Source organism: Onychostruthus taczanowskii, unplaced genomic scaffold (assembly GCF_017590055.1).
Source record: "Onychostruthus taczanowskii isolate IOZ18803 unplaced genomic scaffold, ASM1759005v1 scaffold81, whole genome shotgun sequence".
NCBI lineage: Eukaryota > Metazoa > Chordata > Aves > Passeriformes > Passeridae > Onychostruthus > Onychostruthus taczanowskii.
This window is the reverse complement of record NW_024506002.1, coordinates 1,593,290-1,616,867: the sequence shown is the minus strand read 5'-3', so window position 1 is coordinate 1,616,867 and position 23,578 is coordinate 1,593,290. Positions and strand designations below refer to the sequence as shown.

General features: G+C 45.5%; 1 protein-coding gene across 2 annotated transcripts in view; it reads right to left on the bottom strand.

The window, feature by feature from the left end:
- Nucleotides 1–3,860: 3,860 nt before the first annotated feature.
- Nucleotides 3,861–23,578, bottom strand: part of LOC121346527 (vascular endothelial growth factor receptor kdr-like) — a 126,375-nt gene continuing 106,657 nt past the window's right edge. For both annotated transcript variants that reach the window (XM_041424402.1, XM_041424403.1), the window contains exons 25-30: nucleotides 22,132–22,231; nucleotides 21,424–21,529; nucleotides 20,188–20,312; nucleotides 19,874–19,952; nucleotides 17,272–17,366; nucleotides 3,861–9,156 (exon numbers count right to left, since the gene is read on the bottom strand). In XM_041424402.1, the coding sequence (XP_041280336.1) occupies nucleotides 8,952–9,156; nucleotides 17,272–17,366; nucleotides 19,874–19,952; nucleotides 20,188–20,312; nucleotides 21,424–21,529; nucleotides 22,132–22,231 (710 nt within the window). In that variant the 3' untranslated portion in view covers nucleotides 3,861–8,951. The remainder of the gene's footprint in view (nucleotides 9,157–17,271; nucleotides 17,367–19,873; nucleotides 19,953–20,187; nucleotides 20,313–21,423; nucleotides 21,530–22,131; nucleotides 22,232–23,578) is intronic.

Here is a 23,578-nt window from a genome sequence, read left to right as displayed (position 1 = left end):
AGGAATGAGTTTTCTTTATGGCAAAACAAAGACTTCATTATGCTCCTGCTCTCTTTGATCCTGCCTGCTGTCAGGCTTGAATTTTTCTTTAACAATGTTACAGGGGAAGAAAGAGAGACAAGAGGGAGCAGCCAGAAATTACAAAGTTCTCACTGTAACAACGATGAGCAGAAAAAGTCGTGGTAAAAGGAGGAACACTCATCATGTCTGACTCAGACAAGGATCAGTGTATTACTGACAAGTGCTTGGGCCTCTTTCCCCCCCATGACATCAGAGAGAAAAATTCCTGCTTTATCTGCAAAGGAGAAGACTCAGGTTTTTAAAAACTTTTAATAATGATTTCAGGAATTTGACTTGATTTTGGAGACTTGACTTTCCAGAGGATCCATAGCATTATGAATCTTTTCCCTGAAAGAGATCTGGGGAAGTAGACAGATCCCAATTAATAGAGTGGACATGAGTAGCTGCTGTCTGATGTCACTGTTTAGGTGTGATAAATGCATCAGTTCTGTCACGAGAGAACACCGAGTGCTGTTTGTAACTGACAGGTGAAGCAGAGGAGCAGCAGGAAAAAGCAAAAGGCACGAGAATTATCTATGAAGCTGTGAGGTAAAATTGCCTGGGAGTTTTCTTAGAGAAGCCAATTTAGGCTTGTCTTTACACAAGAATGTAATTTGTTTTGTTTCACTTTGCTGTGTGAGATCAGTGTTGCCACACCTTTTGTTTGGATACAGACAAAAAAGTCATTAATTATTAGCAGACTCCACTTTCCAGGATTCCCAGAGCTCTGCTGAGGTTCCAGGTGAGTCACCAGCCCCATCTCCACTGTTTGGAAAGGCCAGGCCTAAGTGGCTTGGGGTTATCCTGGTGATTTACTGCCTACTAGGATGAAACAATGACTCAGACTTGGCTGTTGGAATATTCAGGATGGAAGGGACTTCACTCGACCCTCCTGCTCAGAGCAGAGTCAGTCAGCCCCAAAATGTGTCACAGAGAGGGTTTAGTCCTTCTCAAGTGCAGGATTTGTCCTCAGTGAATGTCATAAGGCTCCTGATGTCACTCTTAATATTTGAGAGTATTTTTTGCCTTTGTGTGGATGGGTCAGATGACTCTGAGTAACATCACCAAACTGACTAAACCACCTGTGGAGTTGCAGTTTGCCCTAAAATATGCAAGAGATGGACTTAATCCTGTAGCATCCATACCACAGATGTAGCCAAGAGCCCCCTGGGGATATCTGTTCCTACCCTTTCCTACACTGGGTTATAAGGATCACTCATTTTTCACAGAGTGCTGTACGTTCTCATTTCAACCAAAGCTCCTTCCATGTGCTCATAGGCCTGGGGATGTCTGACAGGATAACTGCATCTCTTAATCTCCTCTGTGCTCAGCTCACACTCTGAAGAAAAATCTCTGGCCCCAGAAGGTGAACAGCTTAAAGCTCAGAGGAAATATTTCTTCTTTACTGGGTGCTATTTCTGCTCAGTGAGGAAGAGGCTGGAATCATTCTGTGCGGATCACATACTCAGGGTAAGCATCAGGAGGGACACACTCACAGCAAGAATGTGGGAGGCTCTTCTGATTTATTTCATTATCCTGACATTTGGGATTACAACAGCTTCAGTCCTGTTCCTGGGAGCCACAGCTCACTCTCTGAAAGGCTCCCTGAGGAAATCTGGACCAGGAGTATTTAGAAGCCACATTACTCTGCCCTTGTGGTTGGTGCACATGAGGAGTAAAGTCCTCACTGCCTGCAGAGAGGAATACCAGGTCTCACTTTGTGCCTCATGGAGGGAGGTGGAGTGAACTGCCACAGCTGGGATTTCCTGGGATTCAGTTCTGGTTCCTGAGCCCCTGGAGGAGTTTAGACAGAGCAGTTTCTCCTCTCAGAGTTTTAATGAATCTCATCAGCCTGTAGGAACAGCTGCCACTCATCACTGGCTGTGCTGACAGAAGAACAATTACTTTATGGTCCTTGCAGGGCTTCTTCCACCCTGCACACAGGGCCAGCTCATCCCAGTGCAGCCAGCAGTGACATTCTCTGTGCCACCACAAACTGGCCATGGAGTGTGTGCTGGAGCCTCTGGAAGCTGTGGGATACTGGAAGGCTCTGACACAACATTATCATCCACTGCTCATGGCCTCAGTGTGTCCAAAGCACTGAAAATGAACAGCATTTTCTACTCTTTCTAAACCTTTGCACTTTATAAACCCTCTCAAGTTAAGTCTGATTATGGGAGGAAGGAAAAAGGACTTGACTGGAAATCAGCTGGATTCTCTTCTCAGCTTTCTAATGGCACCACCACCAAATCTGTGTATCTTAATCCTAAATCTTTCTCTTGCTAGTCCCTATTTTCTCCTGGGATTCTTATCACCCAAAGCCACCAAGCTTCGATACTTTAGGCTGAGATTTTCTGACCTCTCTACGTGCTGCTCCTGTAAAAACAAATATCTTTTCCATCCCATCCAGCAAAAGTAAGGGATGGAGAAGTTACAGCCCCTGGCTGAGACCCAAGAGCAAAGCTTCCATTTCTGCATTCCCAACGTTGTCCTTTTTCCCCAAATTCCTTTCTGAGCCGTGCTGTAGCAAGGTCCCTTCCACAAGTGTAACTCAAGCTGGGTGTGATTAATAATTCACATTTGGTGCTAAAAGCAAACCAGAGTTAATTTTGTATATTTTGCTTCCCCTCTTTAATGCGCGGGCTTCCGCGGAGCCGGCGGTGACTCACGCCTTACGTAAGGAACTGAAACATCCTTCAGTTTGCACAGAAGAATGTTCCTGCTCATTATGGGGATGAAAGGAGATTGCTGCATTTCAAATGACATGTATAATTTAGACACTTATTTCTAGGAGTGTTTGGAACAGGGAATGAAGAGAAACTAAAATGTTTGAAGTGACTTGAGTGCTTCATAGTTTTTAATGTGACTGGCAAAATACACAGCCTGATAACTTTTAAGGCTGCTAATGGAAGAATGGCTCTGAAACTCTAACACACTTCTTTTTTTTTTTTTGTTTCCTAATACCAGTATTTATTTTAAGACATGTGTAGAAACTGGTATTTGTCACTATGCTAAAAAAAAAAACCAACTCTCTTTTTTTCTTCTGCTGGTAGTTACCCGCTGTGCCACCAAAGTGGAAAGAGGAATGGGAATGGTATTCCAGAAAAACCAGCCAGCTGGTGAGGAAAGTGGCAGCAGGTCTGCTGCGTTTGGATGGAGCTGGGAGATTTTCTCCCTTGGCATTCTGAATGTTAAACCTTCACTACAAATGGACAGTATGGAGTAATCTGTATTTCAACAGTGCAGAGTATGTTCAAAAGAGAATTCAGCAACATATTGGGAAGTATTAATTTAATGGTGTTCTTTTTAGAATATTGTGGCAAGCCAAATCCAATACAAGCTCTGGAATTTTGAGGCTGAACAAGCCCCAGATGCCCCCATGTTCTGCAGGTTATCTTCACAGACTTCTGTACTGACACGCTTTGGTGACCAAGGGCTGTCCTTAGCAGGCAGAATTGTGATTCTCTCTTCTCTCTCAGCCCCATTTATTGAGATACCTTAGAAGTAATCAGACACAATGTCTGTGTTCCACAGGCTGTTCTTGGCAGAGGCTGATTTGGTGCACTTCTCCAGCAAATAGCCCATTTTTTCAGAGGTCTGTGAATCTTTAAAGCAAACACAGTGGGCAGTTCCCTCTGAGCAGTGTGGCAGCTTCTGTCCTAACTTTGGAACCCCCTGAAGAAATTTGGATGAGATCTATGCCTTGCAAAAGTCTCTCAAAACTGTTGCATTATTTATTTTTATTCTGCTTCAAGGACAACACTTTTCAAACTAAGAGATGACACAGAGGAGCCCTGGGCTGTATAAATATAGAATCTTTTTATTTTTTTGGTTAATAGATACAGTACAATTTTTGACTACATAAGAAAGCATTTTTTTCAGTGCATACATTCTTCAGGCAGACAGGAACATGGCAGACAAACATTCCTTGGTGGTTTGAACACGGCACTTGGTTTATTTCTGTAAGTCCCAAGTTCCTGGCTTTTCCCAGTTTTCCTTAGTTTATTTCTGTAGGTCCCAAATTTCTGGTTTTTTCCCAGTTTTCAGTGGCTGCTTTGACAACTCAAGGTCTAAGGAAAAATAAATTTAATGCTACCAGAAGAACAGGACAATGCTCAGTGCATCCCACATTGTTCTCCCTGTCACCCTTGTGGTCCCACCTGACCCAGGTCAGCAGGTTTTCCATTCTGTGTTCACCAAAATGGAAATAACAGTGTCAAACAAACCACCCAGTGCTTGGGCTCAACACCTCCATAGTCCCCTGTACTGCTTGAGTCCTGAGAGGGCCAAATTCCAAACTCCTCCTGAATTTTAAATGTGTAAGGTGGTGCTGGTGCTGTGACTTTGGCAAAATTCTTTCTGTTCTTTTGTGGTGTAGTAAAACCCAGGAAAATGGATCCCAGCGTTTGGCCATTACATTTTCAGGGAAGAAAAAAAGAGTTATTGCTGCCTTTTGTGTTTTTCATCCACTGTATGATAAGAAAAAACCTCTAGGCTGATCTGTGAGTATGATACTGATCCTGAGCAATTCCCGTGTTCAGGGAAACCTGATAACGCTTATCTTGCTCTGTACCTATTTGCTTTCAAACAGTTCCTGGTGTGTCCCCTTGGTGCTGGTGGGATTTAGGGATCCTGGAGCCCAGCCCACATCCCCAGAGCTGGGATAGGCCAGATGGAATCTGCAGAGTGAGGCAGGACATGAAGGATAAGTGAGGGGAAAAATCAGGAATCAGCCTGGCCAGTTCCAGGCCGACAAGGCAGCTGACATTCCTGCAGTGAACAGGAGAGAAAATCCAGTGAGAGAAACACCTGGGTGCTCTGGGGTGTCCTGGCCTTTGCCAGGCAGGTGAGGGAGGGAGGGTTTGTGCCAGTAGCAGCTGAGGTCTGCAGGAGCCCTAAGGGTGTTCACCTGCAGCAGTCAGGGGTTTGTTTGACACCATTACTCAGACTTCGAGTTTTATCTGACTTCCTTGATATCCCAAGCAGATACTTGGGATACATCTTGCTGGGGATCCCCTTCTTGTGGGGATAACTTGGGAGAACCTTAAGAAACCTCATTGTTTGAGGAAAGGACTCTGGGAAAGATCACATTCACACAGTCACCAGCCTTCATTTTGCTTCATACACCAATATTGAAAAATCAGTAGATTAAAAAGCTTCTCCTATTCAGGGAAGGACACAAAGAGACTTCCAGACAAACTAATACAAACTAGTTTTCCTTGGCTATATATAGATGATTTAATGTGAAAATCTTGCTTTAGATTGTCTAGTTCAGCTTCTGCAAGCACAGGATAAACAGCAGTGAAACGATCCTACACCTGATCTTAGGGAAAAGGCAGAGCAAAGCAATCCAAAGGGACTGGGAGAGCAAATAACAAGAAAAAGACGAAAAGTAGAGCAAAGAGGAGACAGGAGATTGTTACAACACCAGCCTGAACAAGAACATGCAGGTGAAGGCACTTGGACACCTAAGTGGGAGGTGATTGTTGGAGGAGAGACAACACAATTCCATGGAGAGCTCCGAGCTCCTTTGCCCTGATTCTCTGGGCCTCCAGAAGCACAAAACCAGGAGGAGTGAGCACCATCAAAGGGAACAAAGGTACATGTTAATACAGATCCCACTGAGCTCAGGTTAGAGAAAGCAGCTGGCAGACAGGAGTCGAGTAAGAATCCCTGAGTAGTCTGAAAAAATAATAAACATCACATCATTTAAACAATTTGCCCCTATGATCCTCTAGCCAATCCACCAGCTTCCAATTAAAACCCAGGCAGTGGAAATTCCTCTCCTTTAACACGAGCTGCACATGGTGACACTTCCAGGAATGAGATAAACCTGCCAAATTCCTCCAGATTCCTGTTTCCTAACTGAAACTAAATAACATGGAGAAGAAGTGAGAGGCAGAGACACTCCCAGCCAAGAGAGCTGCTGTGCCATGGCACTACTGGGGCACTGTAAACGGGAGCCTGGCCTGCAAGCATTAGTGAAATGTTTAGTACAATACTTAACTCTGTTACATCTGGGTATTTCTTTCTCTTTGGACTAAAATGTTACAAATTTTACCATATAAATGAAATACTATATTTGTTGCTACAGGGTACACTATATACATCGTTGGAAGAAGAGAACAATAATTAAATTAAGGGAGGCGAGAGAAGGACAAACAAAATATTAGTAAATAAAATAGAATATGTTCAATAATACTTTTCAGGTAATACTTTTGCTTGTTACATTTACTATAAGGAGGAAAAAATCTTCCATGAAATAACATTGGAAACAGCTGCCTAAACATCAGTCAGTCCCTTCCACCGCTGGATGTGCTCGGGACGTTCTCGGTTCTGCCACTGCAGAGGAGCCCTCAGTTTGGGGCTGTCAGTGCAACCAGGGCTTTAACCACCTCGAGCACTGGAGCCTGTGCCTGTTCCACCATCTCAGTGGCACAGGAAGGCTGATGTTTGTCACTGAGAGCCAGAAGAGCCCTGGCTCCCCACAGTCCCCTGGCCCCGCTGCCCAGGCGCGCTCCTGTGCCTCTGCCCCTGGAGACCCCTGCAGCTCATCCTTCAGAGAAGGGGAAAGGGGAGGCCACGTGCTCAGCTCCCCCAGCAGAGCTTCCCAGCCTTCCTCAAATCACAGAGCACACGTGCAGGTTTTGTTCCTACATTTCAAAGCTCCTCAGTGAAGGTTTTTCAATGCCGTTTTCTCACCCTCCAGCTCAAGGTGCAGTGACAAACATCTCCAGGCCATCAGCAGCAGAGCCACACACAGTCTGCACCTTCTTTTCCTTTGCCTCATCAGTCATTTATTTCCACAAGAACTGATTGATTGATCAATCAGTTGATTGATCAGAGCTATAGACAGCTAATAGTGTTTGATGAAAAACCAGTCCAGTGAGCTTCCTCAGGCTCATCAGAATTCTTTCCCAGTAGTTTCTTCTCTTCTATGACCAGCTCTAGTAAATACATAGGTACTAAAATACAAAGCAGTGCAAAATGACCATAAAGCAACTACAGCCCACACCTATCTAGCAGGTGCATTATGAGCAGGGGGCTCTGGAGGGACTGCAGGTGATTAATAAGGGACTCTGAAGTCAAGGAGAAGAAGCAGTGCAGTTCCCCAGAGCCCATCCTTCAGATGCTTGAGAGTTCACAGTTAACATGGGGTGGGTTTGGAGATTTGTTTTCCCCTTTGATAATACCTGAGGCTTGTTTGTGATTCCTTCAGTGCAGCCCACTGCAAGCACTCATCCAGAAAACTTCCTTCGCTGCTGCGAGGGCGTGCAGCTGTCTTTGCCAAGGTAACAGCATCATTTTGCAAGGCTTGGATTTCATCCCCCTCTAGTCTGAATCATGAAAAAACATTCTTTTTCCACTGAAGAAGTCAAATCAAGGGAGAAAGGGAAAGGGTTGTGCAGAGCTGGGAGGAAACTGCACAGGGAGCCATTTACAGATCAGTTTGTAACTCAGGAGGTTACAGCCCTCACCGTCAGTGACAGTGACTCCTTGCAACCTGGAGACCTTTCCCTTCCTAAATTTTAAAGCTAACTCTGATTGTTACAGAGGACATGAAAGGCTAAGGATTAGTTGCTGTTTTTTAAGGCTGCTGTGATGATGCACAGGGCACACAGGGCACCTGGGCACACTTGTAACAGTCTCTGCCACCCACAGCTCTGGGGCAGGGGCAAACCCACTGTCAATGTCTGACATGGAAGAATTTTGATCCTTTCAGTCCTGCTGCAACAAAAGCTTTGAATTACCCTGAACCCAGAAAGGGCTTTGCATTTGATACCAGTATTTACCTTGGCAAGACAGTCAGACAGAATGGTGTGTCACATGGGCTTGCAGCTTAACAGGGGGAGTACCCCCGGGGTCAAACCTTTGGGCACCCCCACAGAATCCAGACAAAATGCTCTTCTTTTTTTTGGTGTGTGTTGTTTTAGTAAATAGCCTGTGTGCAGAAAGGAAACATAAAAATGCTGCTGCCCTGCTGGTGCCTCAAGGGTGTGTGTGAGTTTTTGTGTAACCCTCATGCTGGTAATGAGAGTTTTCTGCACATTCACACAAAGGTGTGTGTGAGCTGGGAAGTTCTGTTTGAGTTGAGAAGGTTCTTACTTAAGGCAGTGATTTTGCCTTGCAAGAATTACAGAGCATCTCCAGCAAGGTTCCCTATTGCATGTCTGCAGAATAAACTGCTGTTTGAACAAGGGGAAAGCCCAGGGCCTCAGATTTAACCACACTGTGTGCCCTGCTGGCCCAAAGAGCAGGCACACAAGCACTGCCAGCTTGCTCTGGGCCATGCCATCTTTAGGAGTGTGTCCTCTGGGCAGTGGAAATTATTAAATCCAAACTGTAACCAGGATAGCTTGGATTGCAAAATATTTCAGAAATATTTACAGGAGGTGAAATCCCAAGTTAGAAAGGGTGTTTCAGCTTTTCTCCAAGCCCAAAACATTAATGTGTGGCTGCTGTTTTCAACAGATGCCTTCTAACACTGGCCTAATCAATCCCTGCAGGATGTGTCAGGGCCAGCAGCTTCAATCTTGTGTCCCAACCAGCTTGGCATGACCCTCATGGAGTGAAGTGGGGATGCAGGAACCAGATGTGGATCTGGCAGTGCCAATGAACAGCCCCAGCCAGGGGGAGGAGTGGCAGCAGTTCAGGGCTGCAGCTCCTACTATGACTCTGACAGACAATGTCATTAATTCACTGCAGATCTTGCAATAGGCCTTTAAATAGAAGACAGAAGATGCTCTTAAATTGTTTCTAATCCCATCTGAGATGTGCCAGAAGAAACATGTGAAGCATTATCCCAGCAGAATTTGCTCCTGTTTCAGCCAGGCTCCCTGGGGGCACAGCAGAGCCTGGCAAGGCTGAGCTGCAGCCCTGGGGGGCACTGCTTACACTGGGGGGGCTGAGTAGTGAATGACAGAGTTGTAGTCTGGAGGAGGGCTGTGGCACTCCAGGTTGGGATCCATGGGGAGCAGGACAGAGTCTTCCAGGGGGAAGTCCATGGTGTCCTCTTCCACCTGCACTGCTGGCTGGTACTTGACAGTCTCGTGGTCAGCCAGGATGGATTCCTTGCTCCTGCTGACAGCTCTCCTCCTGTTGGGAACAGACATGGAGATGTATCCACCCTGTCTCCATAACCAATGGTCGAAATGATTTCTTAAATAAATATTTAAAAATACCAATTTACCTCTATGACACGCTGTAAGACAATTTTGCTGACTGGATGAGGGAACTGAGGTATTTTAAATAACTCTGTGTTTTAAAAGTAGATTTAGGAGTAATCCCAGCTCTGCTGGCCTGTCCTTTCAGCTCACCACATTTCAGTGCACTACAGATCTCTTACTTGTAAAGGCACCTGTCCTGTACACACAGTAATATCCTCCCTCATTGTTCTGACACAGGTCAGTAAAAATTTGACTTTTCTGAAAGCAGAACTGAAGGCTATGACTTTTCTTGAAGCATAATAAGGGATGAAATACTGAATAATCTCTGGCAGACTCTAATTTAAACTGATACTGAAAGCAAGAGTGTGTGTTGAACACGCTCAGGCAGTGCAGGGCAAAATCCCTTTTATATTCCCCAGCCCTTTAACATTCCTGACCCAGGGGCTGCTGAAGGGCAGTGCTTTGCAGCATTCCAGCTGCTTTTGTTTCCTGTCTTCCCCTGTTCCAGGTGATGGAGGGTGGGGCAGAGCAACTTCCATCACAGGGAGCAGCCTCAGGGTTAAAAGCAGAACCCTGAGACTTGTGTCACAAGGTGACCTCGAGGAACAGCAAGGGCTGTGGAGAACCCAACAGGTTATTTCTGTCACAGGCTGCCTTAAAAAGAATGTTCTGTCAACCTTGGTTTGCACTTCTGTGGTGCAAAACCAGGACACTGAGAAACTCCTTGGAAGAGGCCTGGATAATTGTGGGGTGCTCTAAAGTGAGAGTGGCTTTTGAGCTGCTGCACTTTGCTCAGGACCCTTTCACTCTTGGGAAGGAACCTCAGCCACAGACTCATCACAGCACTGCTCAAGCCTCAGCTCAGAATGACTTGAATGTGCCTGGGAGAATTAAAAATCAGGCAGTGCCTAAGCACTTTGTGTGTGTGCTTCATATGTGTTTAAAGTAGCATCAAGTTACATTTTAATGACCCTAAACCAAATCTGAATAGTCAACAGTTCATCAAATAATTGTAGAATTCATTACACTCATTTTATTGGCACTTCTGCAGTGCTTCCAGTCCCCAGCAGCTGCTCATTTTCTCACTGGGGTGCTTTAGGAAGAAAGCAGAGCCAGCTCCTGCTCCAGGGAACAAACCAGAGCCAGGAGCCAGACACAGCAACTGGAAGGAGGGCAGCAAAACCACAAATAGGAGAACAGCAGATGCAGGAGAGGAGCTGTGTGTGTGATGTTTTTTGGATGGTACAGCAGAGAGAGCAGCTTGAATGGCCACACACAGCTCCTTTCAGCTGGACAGGGTAAATCTGCCCTGCTGGGTTCTGCTGCTGGGACTTTACAAGTTGTGTTCTCTTGCCTCTGAATCTGGAACCTGTCAAAAGTTTTGGGTTTCCCACAAGCTGCACATGTTGCCACTGGCTGACAATACAGTGGCACTATATTAAAAAAACCAACCAACCAACCAACCAAAAAAGAAAACCAAACCAAAATTAAAATTTTTGCTGTTTCTGGAAAGATCCCAGGTGTTTAGAGCACTGGCTGGAGTAGAACACTGGTTCCTGCTCTGTGCACAGGCACAGGAGCAGCCTGCAGGCTCCATCTGTGAATTACCCACAGAACGTGTCCTCATGTTCTGCACATCACTCATAAGCTCTTGTGCAGCCAGATTCAGACAACACACAGCTGAGCTCTGATCAGCTGCAGTGGGACAGGGGCTGGTTAATTTAGGGTCTGATTTTCGTGTGCTGGGCTGGCTTTCCATGGCAGGTTTGTATCTCCAGCTTTGGGAAGTGAGCCTGAGCTGCAAGAGCCAGCCCACCACGTCTTGCATGCCTAGAATGAGCCTGGCTTCCAGGATTGCTGCAGAGTTTATAGAACAAAGCTGCTGTTTCTGTGCTTTCAGACCTGCACAAGGCATTGAAAGCAAACCTGTGGAGTGGCAGAGCAGAAATTCTAAAATAAATAGTAACCCTGAGAACTTCAACAAAAAATGTTGCACCCTCTGCTTTCACAACTAAGTTTTTCCTCATTGTCCAGAGAGAAACATGAGTGGAAACTCCTTATGTATCCTACAGATTTGGCAGCAGTCCATTCTCTGCACACACGGTTTGTCTGCAGATAATCCTCCCTGATGTGAGCCATGTAACCACAACTTTGCCTCACTGTTTATTTATGGAATTCTCCTTTTGTTGCTCAGTTCCATTGACTCGTGTCAGACAATTCCAAGGATGCTCTGGCTTCCAATTTGACAGCAATTAAAGTTGGCACTGGAGACAGGGAGAAGCATGAGAGCATCAGTTTAATTTGGAAGCTTGGGAGTATCACCATACTGTAAGTGCCTTAAAGCTAATAATTTAAAACTACCCCTCATAAGTCTTACTACAGTACATCTTTCACAGTTCTATTTCTCTAAAGTATCTAGTCTTAGTTACAAAACCATCCTTTAAAACTTAATTCTAATTCCGTTTCTCTCTCAACATCTGTCCTATTCCATACATTTCTAAGTCAACATTTCTATCTCAAAGTTTACATACAGATAAATACTATATAAACCTCTGTCAAACTTTAAAACTTCTTTACAAATTTATTTTCCACAAGTGTCACTTTAATTTGGCCCCAAACTTGCATATCTCTGAGTTATTAGGGTTAAAAGGGAAATTTTCAGCCTCCTGTAGACTCCCAGCAAGTTTTACTGTTGGGTTCCTGCCCCTGTGGGTCAGGAGTTTGGATATCTGGGAATAAGTAGCTCTGCCTGGTGCTGAGATCAGGCTGGGCTTTGGAGGACTCCTGAATGCTGCCACCTCCTCTCTGCTCCAGAGACAGGGAGCTGATGAGCTGTGTCAAAGGAAGTTGTGTCATTTGCTATCTAATGGCAGACCAAAATGCAATTAACTTCCAATACTACTCCTTTCATCTCAATGCATTTCCTAATTAAAGCTCTCTGTGGGGCTCTGCATTTTTCCCTTTCATGCTGCTGTCAGACAGTGCCTGCTGTGCATGTACAGATGCTGCTCCTGGGGATGAGGCTGCTCATCCCTTTCCATCTGCCCTTGGCATCTCAGGATCTGCCCCATCCCTCAGAGCCCTGCCCTGCCTGGGTGTGCTCAGTGCTTGGGGCTCCAGGGTCCCCAAAAGTCCCTGCCTGGCCTGGCCCCTGGGCCTGCCCTGGCTAAAGCAGGGACCTGCTCCCCGAGCCCCCAGCAAACGCCCTCTGCCTGGAGGGGCTGCACTTGGGCAATCACACCACCTGCAGCTCCAGAAGTCACTGATGGTTATGGAATGAACTGATTGCATTAAAAGCTGGCCAGTCCTTGGCTCAGGGTCTCTCCTGGGCTGGCACTGCCCTGCCCAGCAGGTGCTTCCTCACTGCTCTGCTCTGCCTGACCCCGCAGTGCTGCGGGAGCCCACCGGAGATAAATGGAGAAATCAGTTTGGATAGATCTGCTCAGGGCTGGAACTGTCCCAGCCCAGGCTCCCCTGTCAGTGTCCCCACCATGGCCCAGCACTGAGGATCAGTGGGAACACCACAACATTCAGCTGGAGTTCAGCTGCCCACTGACCCAAACTTGTCACAAATTGCAGTGACCACGCTGAGAACTTATTTTCCATGCACAGGGTGTCCTGTCTGGGGACACAGCCTGAATATTAAATAATCTTCCACAAACTTTTTAGTTTTCTGAAGGCACCAAAGTTGTTTAGAAGATAGCACAGAGGATAATCCTGCAGTAACTTGCAGGCCTGAGTGACCTGCTGAGGCTTTTTCTTCCTACTGAACAAAACCAGAGATTTTCGAGGTAGAAAAATACTGAAACCATCAAAGAGCTGGGAAACCATTAGTGGAGCTATTTATTTTATGTGAGAGGGAGGCAGTTTCTGTTAATCTACATTTTGGGGTCAATGACTTGAAGGGGACTGTGGAGAAAGAAGGATGGCTGCAGGAAAATCACCCTGGGCAGGGAGGGATTCCTGCCCCAAGTGCAGCAGCTCTACTGCTCTGCAGTAAAAATCCCGAGTGTTTTGCTCTCAGTAGGAAAAACTAATGGACTTTTCTGCCCATGTAGGAAACTTGGCCATGTTCAGAGGCTGTGTTTAGGGAAAGATAAGAAATTGGGCTGATTGCTGCCAAGCAGAGCAGTTTGTCTCATGACTACCTCTCCTAATAACATGTCGGAGCTTCAGGGCTTTGTAGGAGCTTTCAAAGGTGTTTAATAAGGCTCAGAGTAAGAGTGATTAGTTTTTACTTTAATTTTTCTGCAATTAATTGAATAAAAGGCTTATTTTTTTCCTTCTAGTAGCTATGACTGATTCACAGTTTGTTTTAATACATTTTCAACTGAGTGCTGTGCAGGAGAAATTTCATCCTGGGTTCCCCTCTGGCACACCAGTGCATCAGCATTCTGTTGGCAAGAGAACTTGAGGGGCTGGGCTCAGAAATTCATTGTTTGGAAGCATTTCAAGCACAAAGTGCAGGTAGTAAAGTTTTCCCAGGCCAAAGCCACGCTCGTGTCCCCTCACATGTGTGGCCAGGCTGCTCAGCTGTCCCTGTCCAAAAGCAGTGGGATGGAAAACACTGCAGGCAAGTCCACAGCCTCTCACAATTCCCCTCCTAGTCCTTGCTACTGTAAGCACAGTGCATAATCCTTGGAAAAAAGAGGTTTACGTCAGTCCTGAGTAGCTACTCATTCCAAGTTCTAGTTTGGAGACCTCAGCTCAGGTAACAGTGCAAGGTGCTGCATGGCACAACAATAAATGTATTTATTATTTCTGAGCTCCATTCTGCCCTGGAGCAAACATGTTTCCATGTCTTGTTTCTCTGAGAAGGTGAGAAAGTATTCCAGCCCAATCCTGGCTGTATTTTTGTTGTGTTCTGTGTGTTTGGACATGAATGCCTGCTGTTGCTGAGCAAAATCCCTCATTTCAGTGTTGCTGCCTTGCCTTAGGCCCAGCTTGTTTTGGCAAAGGCAGAGCCCAGTGCTGGGATGTGGGTGCAGCATCCAGAGCCCAGAGAGGATCAGCTGAGCCTCAGCTGATCTCGTGGGCCTGGGCCAGAACCAGAGCAGGGATTTCTGAGCAACAGAGGGTGATTGGGTGTGGGGGGAGAAGGGGAAGAGCTGGGGGAGGACAATTGAGCAGATACCAAACCTTTTTGTCATCTTCAACAATAACTTGATTATAGAGTCTCTTGGAGGGTTTTGGAGCAGTGCTTGGCAGTAGCCTGATAATATTATGAGATGGAAGCTGACACCAGAGTCAGCCCATCATTAAATCCCTCTGTGCTCCCTGTGCTTCTCTGAATGCTGATTCCAGTGTTGTTATCCCAGCCAATCTTTCCATCTCTCGCTGCAGCTACTGCTATGACTTTCTACTTCAGCAGCATAAAATACTCAGAACTTTCCTGCTCTATTTTAGCAGTAGGAAAAGCTCAGACTTGGTTAGCCCAGCCTAACAGTGAGCCCAGGCCCAGAGTATCAGATTCATCCTCACTAAACTCTTGACACTGACACTCCATGGTGTGTGCTGTTGGCAAATTTTAAACTCAACAGAGGAATGAATGCAGGATAAATAAACAGTGAGATTTTGGCAAAAATAACAAATGCAGCCACCCTGGTTTAGAAAACATGCTAAGCCTTTGAACAGTTTTGTTTTAGAAAAGAAAGACTTTGAAAAGGATCCAGGATAAATGTTTTTGATAGAGAGAGATACACCATTAACAAGGGTGACTTTATCTCCCCTGTTAAACCCACACTCCCTTCTGACCTCTCTAGATTATTCCACAGGCTTTGAGCCTTGTTTCTCCACTTGTCAGTGCAGGAGCACCCAAGGGTGTCCTGTCCTCAAACCAGAGGGCTCTGCACTGTTGGAGCTGCTCTTTGTGCCAAGGAGGGTCTGCAAGATTCAAAAAAAAAAAAGAGAAAAAAAAAAGGCAGCTGACAAAAAAAGCTTTCTCAGCTGGAGCTCAAACTCTCAGAGAAGGATGTGGTCAGGGAGAGCCACAGCTCGGTGGGTGCTGTGGCAGCAGGAGAACAGCACAGCGTGTGGCAGGCTCTGCTGGGATGCTCTGCAGCGTCTGCTGGCACAGACAGGCTCAGGCACCTTGTGCTGCCTGGAATCCCCATGGAAATGCTGAGTGGAAGTGGGGAGAGCCCCGGTGGTGGGGTCAGGCAGGGATTCACTGCCCCCACAGAGCCTCCCATCCACTCCCAGTGGCGCTGCTGGCAGTTCAGAGGGTTTTCCTGGAAATCTCTAAAGAACAGGCTGTTATGGAGTTTTTGTGTTTCCACATCTGGCTGGGTGCTGACTTTTCAGATTTTCAGGAGAAAGCCTAGAAGGGGCAGAGAGAAAACCTTCCTCTGCCAACTCTTTATCCAAACAGGAAAAAGGCAGCAGGGAAAAGCTGTCAGGGGTGAGTGACAGAAATCCTCAGAGGGATAAATGCCACCAGGGAGGCTGCTGGATTTGTGTGACATCATGCAGGAAAGAGGTGAATCAGCCCAGGTGAAGCATCACAGTAATGCAGCTCCTGACATTTGAGCTCCTCTTTTTGAGCTGCTGCCATTTGGTCTCCATAGCAATGGATTGTGCTGGCAGGAATGCTCTGGGTGTGTGCAGGGGATAAAAACATGGAAATGGATCAGGATCTCTGCTAATCCCACCAGGTCCAGCCCTAGGACACTGCTACAGGGAAAATACTGCTGGGCAACAACATTCCTGAGGCCACGCTGCCATCCAGCACAATCCATAGCATTCTAATGCTCCTGTTAGTGTTCTCCACCTTTCCTTAGGAAATCTCCCTTTTCCTTTCCTTCTTCTCCCTTTTCCCCCCTCTTTCTCCCTTTTCCTCCTCTCCTTCTCCCTTTTCCTCCTCTCGTTCTCGCTTTTCCTCCTCTCCTGCCCTCAAACATCAGGGAATTGATGCTTCTAAAGCATCAAAACACAAGGCAAGCCCTTTCCATCTGCTTTCCACCTGAGTGAGAGTCAATCCCTCCAGAACTGCCACACTCTGACCATGCCCTCTCCCGGGAACTCTCCCGACTATCCAGACGTGCACCAGGCTTCTTCTCATCCCTCACTTCCCTTTAATGCAGAAAAGGGGAGACTTGGTGTAGAACAAGGAACTGCTCTGCTGGGAAAGGTCATGGAGTTCCTCAGTACAGAGAAAACTCATACAAATCTCAGTAGATTTCAGAGAAAACTCCAGGCAAGTAATAATTAGCTTAATTAACTGAGAAGACAAGGAACTCATTGCTACATAATAATATATTTTTTAATATTTTGGGCAGCTATTCTTTGAAATTCCACATGTTGACATTTGAATCAGTAAAATGGGTAACTTGCTAGGAAGGTGGAGAAGTTTTTCACTACTGGGTCACTTCTGCCTGTGTGATTGTTACTGACAGTCAAAGAACCGTGAGCAAAAAGCTAAAAATCTGCTTTTAATCTTCTGTATTGTTCTATGAGTGGATAAACATAGAGCAAACCCTGTCCCAGCCTCTGTTTGTAAACCAGGTGGGATTTAGGGAATTCTCTGCAGCTCTGTCTCAGAGTGATGATGAAGCAAGTGCAGCAATCAGGGTTCTGGTAAAGGCACTGTTTTGCAGTGCTTGGACTGCTCTTTGCTATGCACAAGCATTTTAAGTTTACTTACATCCAAGAGCTGCAAAGATGCCACACCTTCTGACTGACTTAAATATACACACTGGTATAATTACAAATGTCAGCTTTTGCATTAATGAATCAAGTTCTTCAAACTTTGCTCCATCACTGAGAGAGAACACTGTGGAGACAGTGAACAAACAGCTAATTTTGACCTCTATATTCTCATTTTTTCCTCCTACCATCTCCCATTTGCAGAATCTCCTGCCCCTTGATCTTAAAACACATTAGCAAGGTTTTCTGGTTATTGGGCTGAAATTCAGAGTTCATCTCCTCTTAGCTTGCCTGGATATCCAGAGGTTTCCTTTTGGCAGCAGAAACAAAACTGCAAATTTCAAAAGCATTTCTCTGAAAGGAAGAACTGTCTCAAAAAGAAATCCCCCAGAGTACTCACGCCAGAGCCATGATCCCATAGGGCCAGGAACGGATTTCCAACCTCTTGGGGCTTTTTATCTCATCCGAGGTCAGCACCATCCCACTGTCAGACTCCTGAGAAGCAGAAGGAAGGGAACATCAGGGGAGCCACCAATCCGTCAGGATGTTCTTTTATCAAGGCCTGTGTTATCAATTTTTATCCAAGCATTCCTGATAATGCTTCTCTGGAGCCTAGGAATGTTTCCCTTGTTTTTATGACATTAAAGTTTTTGATCTGCATTTCCAAAGAGCACCCTTAAAATGAACATATCAAAAAATAATTTGACATTTTCAGATTTGAAGCTGATATTAAGCATGACATATGGGCACCATGTACGTAGGATAGCTGAGATATGAATAGACTGAGACTCATAAAGAATATATCCAATAATTCTGGCTGGGCTCCTCCAAGGAAAAGCACCTTAAATACCCACTGGAAATACACAATTAGAAAACTGGGATCTGAAGGAAGTGGAAGTTCAGCAGCATTTTGTAAATGCAAGTGCTTTGTAAAGATAGATGGCCCTGGCCTTTATGGATTTTTTTATGAGCTGTCCAACAAAACTGTCTTGATTAAAGTTGGGGTTGTTCTTCTGCCGCACTTGAAGCTGAGTCTCGAGGCTGCAGTTAAACTTTGTGCTAAGTTTATGCAAATACACAGACATCACAGTCCTCATTTTAAGTTATTTAATAATATTAAATGCTCTGGGTGTTTCTTTGCATTTGAAATATTTTGTGATGCTGGACAGTTGCACATAGGTGCATTTGTCAGAACCAAGTCAGCAAAAGCCCCCAGCATAGAAGAGAAACTCTTAGTCTTATTTTGCCAGTCAAACTGATCAAGATATAAAAAATAATCTCATCAAACAATAAATAACAAGAAAAAGCCTTTTTATACATGCTCTGGTCATCTATCAGTTGTTAATAAGATCAGTTTATAAGTGATTTTATGAAGTATAAAGTGAAATCCTGAATTAATGAGGTCTGTCAAACCCTCAGTCAATCCCAGCTTGTCTCTGGATTTTATCTTGACTGTTTCCCCTTCAAACACGTGGTCTAGGAACAGTTTATCTGGGAGCTGCTCTGCATTTTGCTTACACCTCTCTGGTAAAAGAATCTCCACAGAGATTGCAGATAATTGCACAATGGCAGGAAGGTGTGGTGGAGCACTTGGAGAGCTAAGGCAGCTCTTTGAAATAATGACCTAATGACTATTCAGGGTTGATAATTAAGAAAACTTCAATATCCAAAGTACACTTACTTTGTCCAAAAGCAGACCACACACAGTTTGATTTAAAAGACCCTTGTTGAAACATCACGTTCATTTCTGATCTCTTGATGTATTATCACCCTTTTTGGAAACTTTTCCCCCTCATGTAAAGGTTTATTAGAACATGAACAGGGAGCTCTTAGACAGGTAATGCTCCTGCTGGCAGCAATAATCTCTTGAGACTGCATTGATCTAGCAAACGTCTTTGTGTGATTCACAGGGACAGATTTTATCCTGCAAGAGGGAAGATGCAGGAGCCAGGGAAATTTCTAAGCCTTCTAATCCCTGAGATGCACTGATAAAGAGGCAGAAATTCCATCTGGAGAAATACAAGGCAATAATGGGCCTCAGTTTGTGCTCAGCAGAGAACAAATGACAATTAGGCTGTGTTGGTCAAGGACATGAAATATTTCCAGGACAAGTTGGAGCTGTAGACTTGAGCCTTCCCAAGGGAGCTGCTCTGAGGAATGGCTCTGTCCAAAAGGGACTCTCAGTGGAGCTTTCCTTTGCTGCTCCTCGTGTGTCAGGAGGATTCCTGAGGGATTCAGGCTTTCTCCCTAAACTTTGATCCCCCTGGAGCATCTGTGCATTGCAGAGGTCTCTCCTTAGGGACACAGAAGGTGCCATTGAGGTGGGGACAGCACATGGCCACAGAGGGAATTCAGGAGTTTTCTCAGGGATTTTTTAAAATAAGAAAATCCCACCCATAACTTCAGAGGAAGCCAACAAGCAGAACCCTCATTCTGTAACAAAACAAGCCTTTGTTTTCCCCTGGACCAAAATTAAACCCTTTAACACTCTCCCACCCTGCAATGGAATTAAACTGGCAATAAATACATTGACTTGCAGTGAGGAAAATCCAGGGTTAAAGCCCTTTGTGTGACTCAAAACCAGGATCTTGAATCCTGTTCTTGTCTGCCCAGAACTGAACACCTTCATCCCCACCAAGTGATTGGCTGTCTTGGCCAGCCAGAATGTGTTCTGGACACATTTCCCTCCAAGAGCTTCATTTCAATGAGCTGCCACTTTCTTATGGTGGAAAAACATCTTGAAATATGTCATATAAAGCTCCTTAGCCTGATCAAAGCCAGGGCAATCACATGTGAGCTTCTCTTTAAATTATTTGTTAAGAGAAATGCAGGTCCCTCTTTGTTGCCACAGAGCCCTGGGTGTGAGGTGCCAGAGCCAAATCTTCTGTCTGATTTAAAGTTCTCTCCTACCAAACGATTCCAAAAGCTCTAACGAGTGTTTCTGGTGCTGCTGACGAGTGATCTGTGAACCTGCTGGGGAAGGATGCAGTCACCTCTCTTACCTCATGCATCACTTTCTCCGTTTCCACTGGCACCTCATCAAATGTCTTCACACTCAGGGGTCTCTTCTTGCTGCTGTTACTGAAAGCAGGAGAGTCAAGGGGTCAGCACAAAGCCCAGGCAGATTCTGCACCCCTTGCAGCTCAGTTACCTCCTCACACAGCCCAGTTTCCTGGACCACTTCACTTTTGTCAACTCTTGTGTCTAATAACAAACACCCTGACAAATTTGTCTGGTTCTTTCACCAGCCATACTAAGGGAGGACACCAGACAGTGAAATGTTTCTTTCCCCCCACCCTGTATCTGCTTTTCTCACCCAGTTTCTACTGCACTCCAGCGATTCACTCCATTGTTCAGGTTTTCTTCCACAGGGCTGGTTTTGGAGTTGGATTCTCCATCTGGACACAAGGTGATGTTCAGTGGAATGTAGTCTTTGCCATCCTATGAAATTAAAACCAGAAAAGAGAACAAAACTGGTAAAGTTCATTTTGTGCTGCATCTCAGATGTGAGAGGTTATTGTATCCTACAGAGCTTTGTGATGAGAAAGGACAAAATTGTCCTTTCATCATTTAACTTAACTGTGATGTTTGTTCAAGGTGATTATCATGTTCCTCACACCCTGTGGAAGTTATGGAAGCTGGAATGCACACTTCATCCAAAAATTACTGTGCAGAAGGCATTGTGAGGGAACCGGGGCACTTTGGGAACCCTGTGATGTGGGATGGCTGAACATGGGCTGGGATATTCCAGTCCAAGTCAGAAGCAATGGCCCATGTACTGCCTGGTTTTGTTCAACTTCAGGAGCTTGGGAAGAGTCAAGCCTTAAAATGGGAGCCTGAAAGGATTTAATTTCTTGTCCTTCCCAGGAACTGCTGCTGCTCATGGTAATGAGCTCTGCATTGTCATTACCCCCTGCAGCAATCCTCAGGAATGACTCTGCCTTCAGCTCCTGAAACTATTTGTCCAAATTTCCCTGTGCTTCTTTTTGGTTTTAATTTTGAGAAGCAGTTAAGTGCCCTGTTCCCTTATCATGATTTTTATGTCTCCTCAATTTACTTTGGTTATAGAATCAAACTCACAAGCTCTTCATATTGCAGACTGGGCCCTCTTCAACTCAGATCCACTAAATTTGTTTACAAACAGGAAGGAGCTGGAGGAGAGTGTTTGATTTCTTCTTCAATTAAATTGACAATTGCATAACTGATCTGGTTGTTTTTACTGAAGAAGAAAACAACTGGTTTAACTATTATGAAGTTAATCATGAGATACCTGACTTTCTGTGCTTTAAGCTGCATAATTGCAAAGCTCCCAAGAGCACTGGTGTACATAAACTTGGAAATGAGAGACAAAGTTCAGGAGGTGAAGAAAATCAGAAGTAAAGTTAACATTTGAGTAGTTAGCATTGTCTTTACTCATCCCAGCAGGGATCTTCCTGCTGAGCTGTGCTAGGAAGTGAAATCTCATATTAATAAGTGTTTAATAATCCTGCCCATGCACACAGGTGTCCACTCCCAATTCACATTTCTTGCAGAAGGGCTGGCCCTGCTGTACCTGCTGCACGTTGGCCTGAAGGAGATCCCCCAGGCGCTCCACCAGCTCGGTGAACGTTGGCCTCTCCGTGGGAACCCCGTGCCAGCAGTCCAGCATGGTCTGGTAGCTGCAGGAAAAACACAGGCATTAGGAATGGGAAAGGATGGGAGCTTTTCTTCCAGACTGTTTCATTCCACTGCTGCCTGGTTTGGTGGCCCTTTGAATTAAGAGAGGTTCACATCTCCACATGCTGAAATTCTGGTTTAGTTTCCATGTGGGATGCTTTTTGCTTCCATACTCCTGCCTCAGCTGAGCCTGCAGGATTTTTGTTTTCACCTAACTTAAAGTCTGGCTGCTGGGCCCTGCTGATACTGCTGAAGTAAGGCCTGGTTATGGATACTGGGAATCTGAAGTCTGAGCTCCATGAACTACATGAGTAGTGTACATGAACACATGAGTAGCTCCATGTACACATGAGTAGCTCCATGCAGTACTACATGAGTAGCTCCATGAACTGCAGCTGACATGGGGCATCTGATCATCTTCTTGTTGGCAAAGGCCAGGCTGACTTGGGCTGTCCTCAGCATTAGTCTGTGCTGTCAGACACCCAAAATATACTCAAACACAGCTTTACTGAACATAAAATACCCAGCTGTGGTCTGCTCTCCCTTCCCACTTCAACACAATCTCTGAGGTGTACAGCTCCCAGCAGCTCCCAGCAGCTCTTACACTTCGGGAGTGGAATACTCTGGAGATCTCATGCGGGTCCCCTCCTTGAGCCGCCGGCAGAAATCCTCATCTATCTGCACCCCAGGGTATGGAGAGGCACCTGGTGGGAGAAAAACAGGGCTTCAGGATGGCACAGTCTGTGTCCCAGCCCAGGGGATCTCTGCTGAGCATTCAATGTCACCCAGAGGCTGGCAGTAACAGGAGCTCAAGTGAAGAAGGAGTTGCAGTCACTCACAATCTACAGTTTTTGTTTGGAAACCTGTCACAGACTCACTCTGTCCTTTTAGAGATTTCAATCACACTGTCTCCTCTGCATTTGTGATACACTCAGGACCACTCCAAGGTAAAAGAGAGCAGAGGAGAAATAAACTTTATTAGTTTAAGACTTAGAAGTATCTCTTGGTCAGTAGTAGAAAAGTTTCAGCTCATTCAATGGGTTCCTTGGTGCTTTCCAAACTCTTACCCTGCCAATATCCTGCACTGAGAGGATACACACAGAGTGAGTAATTCCTGCTCATCCTTCATTGCCTCAGAACCCCTGTGGGCAGGTGCAGAGGGGGCTGTGGGCACCTGGCTCCTGCCAAGGACCATGAGAACCGTGGTTCAATCTCATGAGTGGAATTGCTCCTCTCCTGGCTCACCAGCTACTGGATATGCATTATCCTCCAGGGAAGCCTCCCTTGACAGTGACCTTCCAGCTTTTCAGCCTTGTTTTTTTTCCTGGCTGTGTCAATACCTTGAGTGCCACTCAAGTGTTGGCTGAACCCTGGCAGGACAGCTCATGGCAACTGGAATTGTTTTGTGGAGGTTGAATGCTGTGAAGGAGCTTTGTGTTAACTCCCACAAAAGTTTGGGAGAGTGCTCTGGCATCTGAGTAATCCAGAGCTCACAGGTAAAATTCAGAAGAAGTCTAAGCTGAAATTTAAAATGTTACTGAACCTACAGTGAATAAAACGAAAAGATTTGTAACTTGCCTCCCTCCCTCCCCCCTAAGCCAATGCTTCCTGTGCAGCACAACCCTTGTCTTGGACATTTTGGCATCCTGGAGGCTGGATTATGAATTTGGAAACAATTTCATCAAGTCTTAACATGGGAGATTGAATGGAATCTGTATCCAGCCCTGGAGGAATCTGTGTATGATTTACTGGCTATAACATTCCTGCATATTTCCTGCAAACACCATCATGTGCTGTGCACTTGGGGGCACAATGAGAACAGCAGAAATCTTTTGGATAAAGCATTGAAGAAGGGGTCAAAATGTGGCTGCTTCCAGAATTATTCTACTCTGTGAACCTCACTGCTCAGTGGGCAGACCCTGCACTGGGGAGCCAAGAGCCCAGCACTGCCTGAGAAGGAATCTCAGCTCAAATGGGCTCCCAGGACATCCAGAGCCCAGGGATGCTTATCCACAGCACTTCTGAATTCCCTGGATGTGCAAGTACCAGAG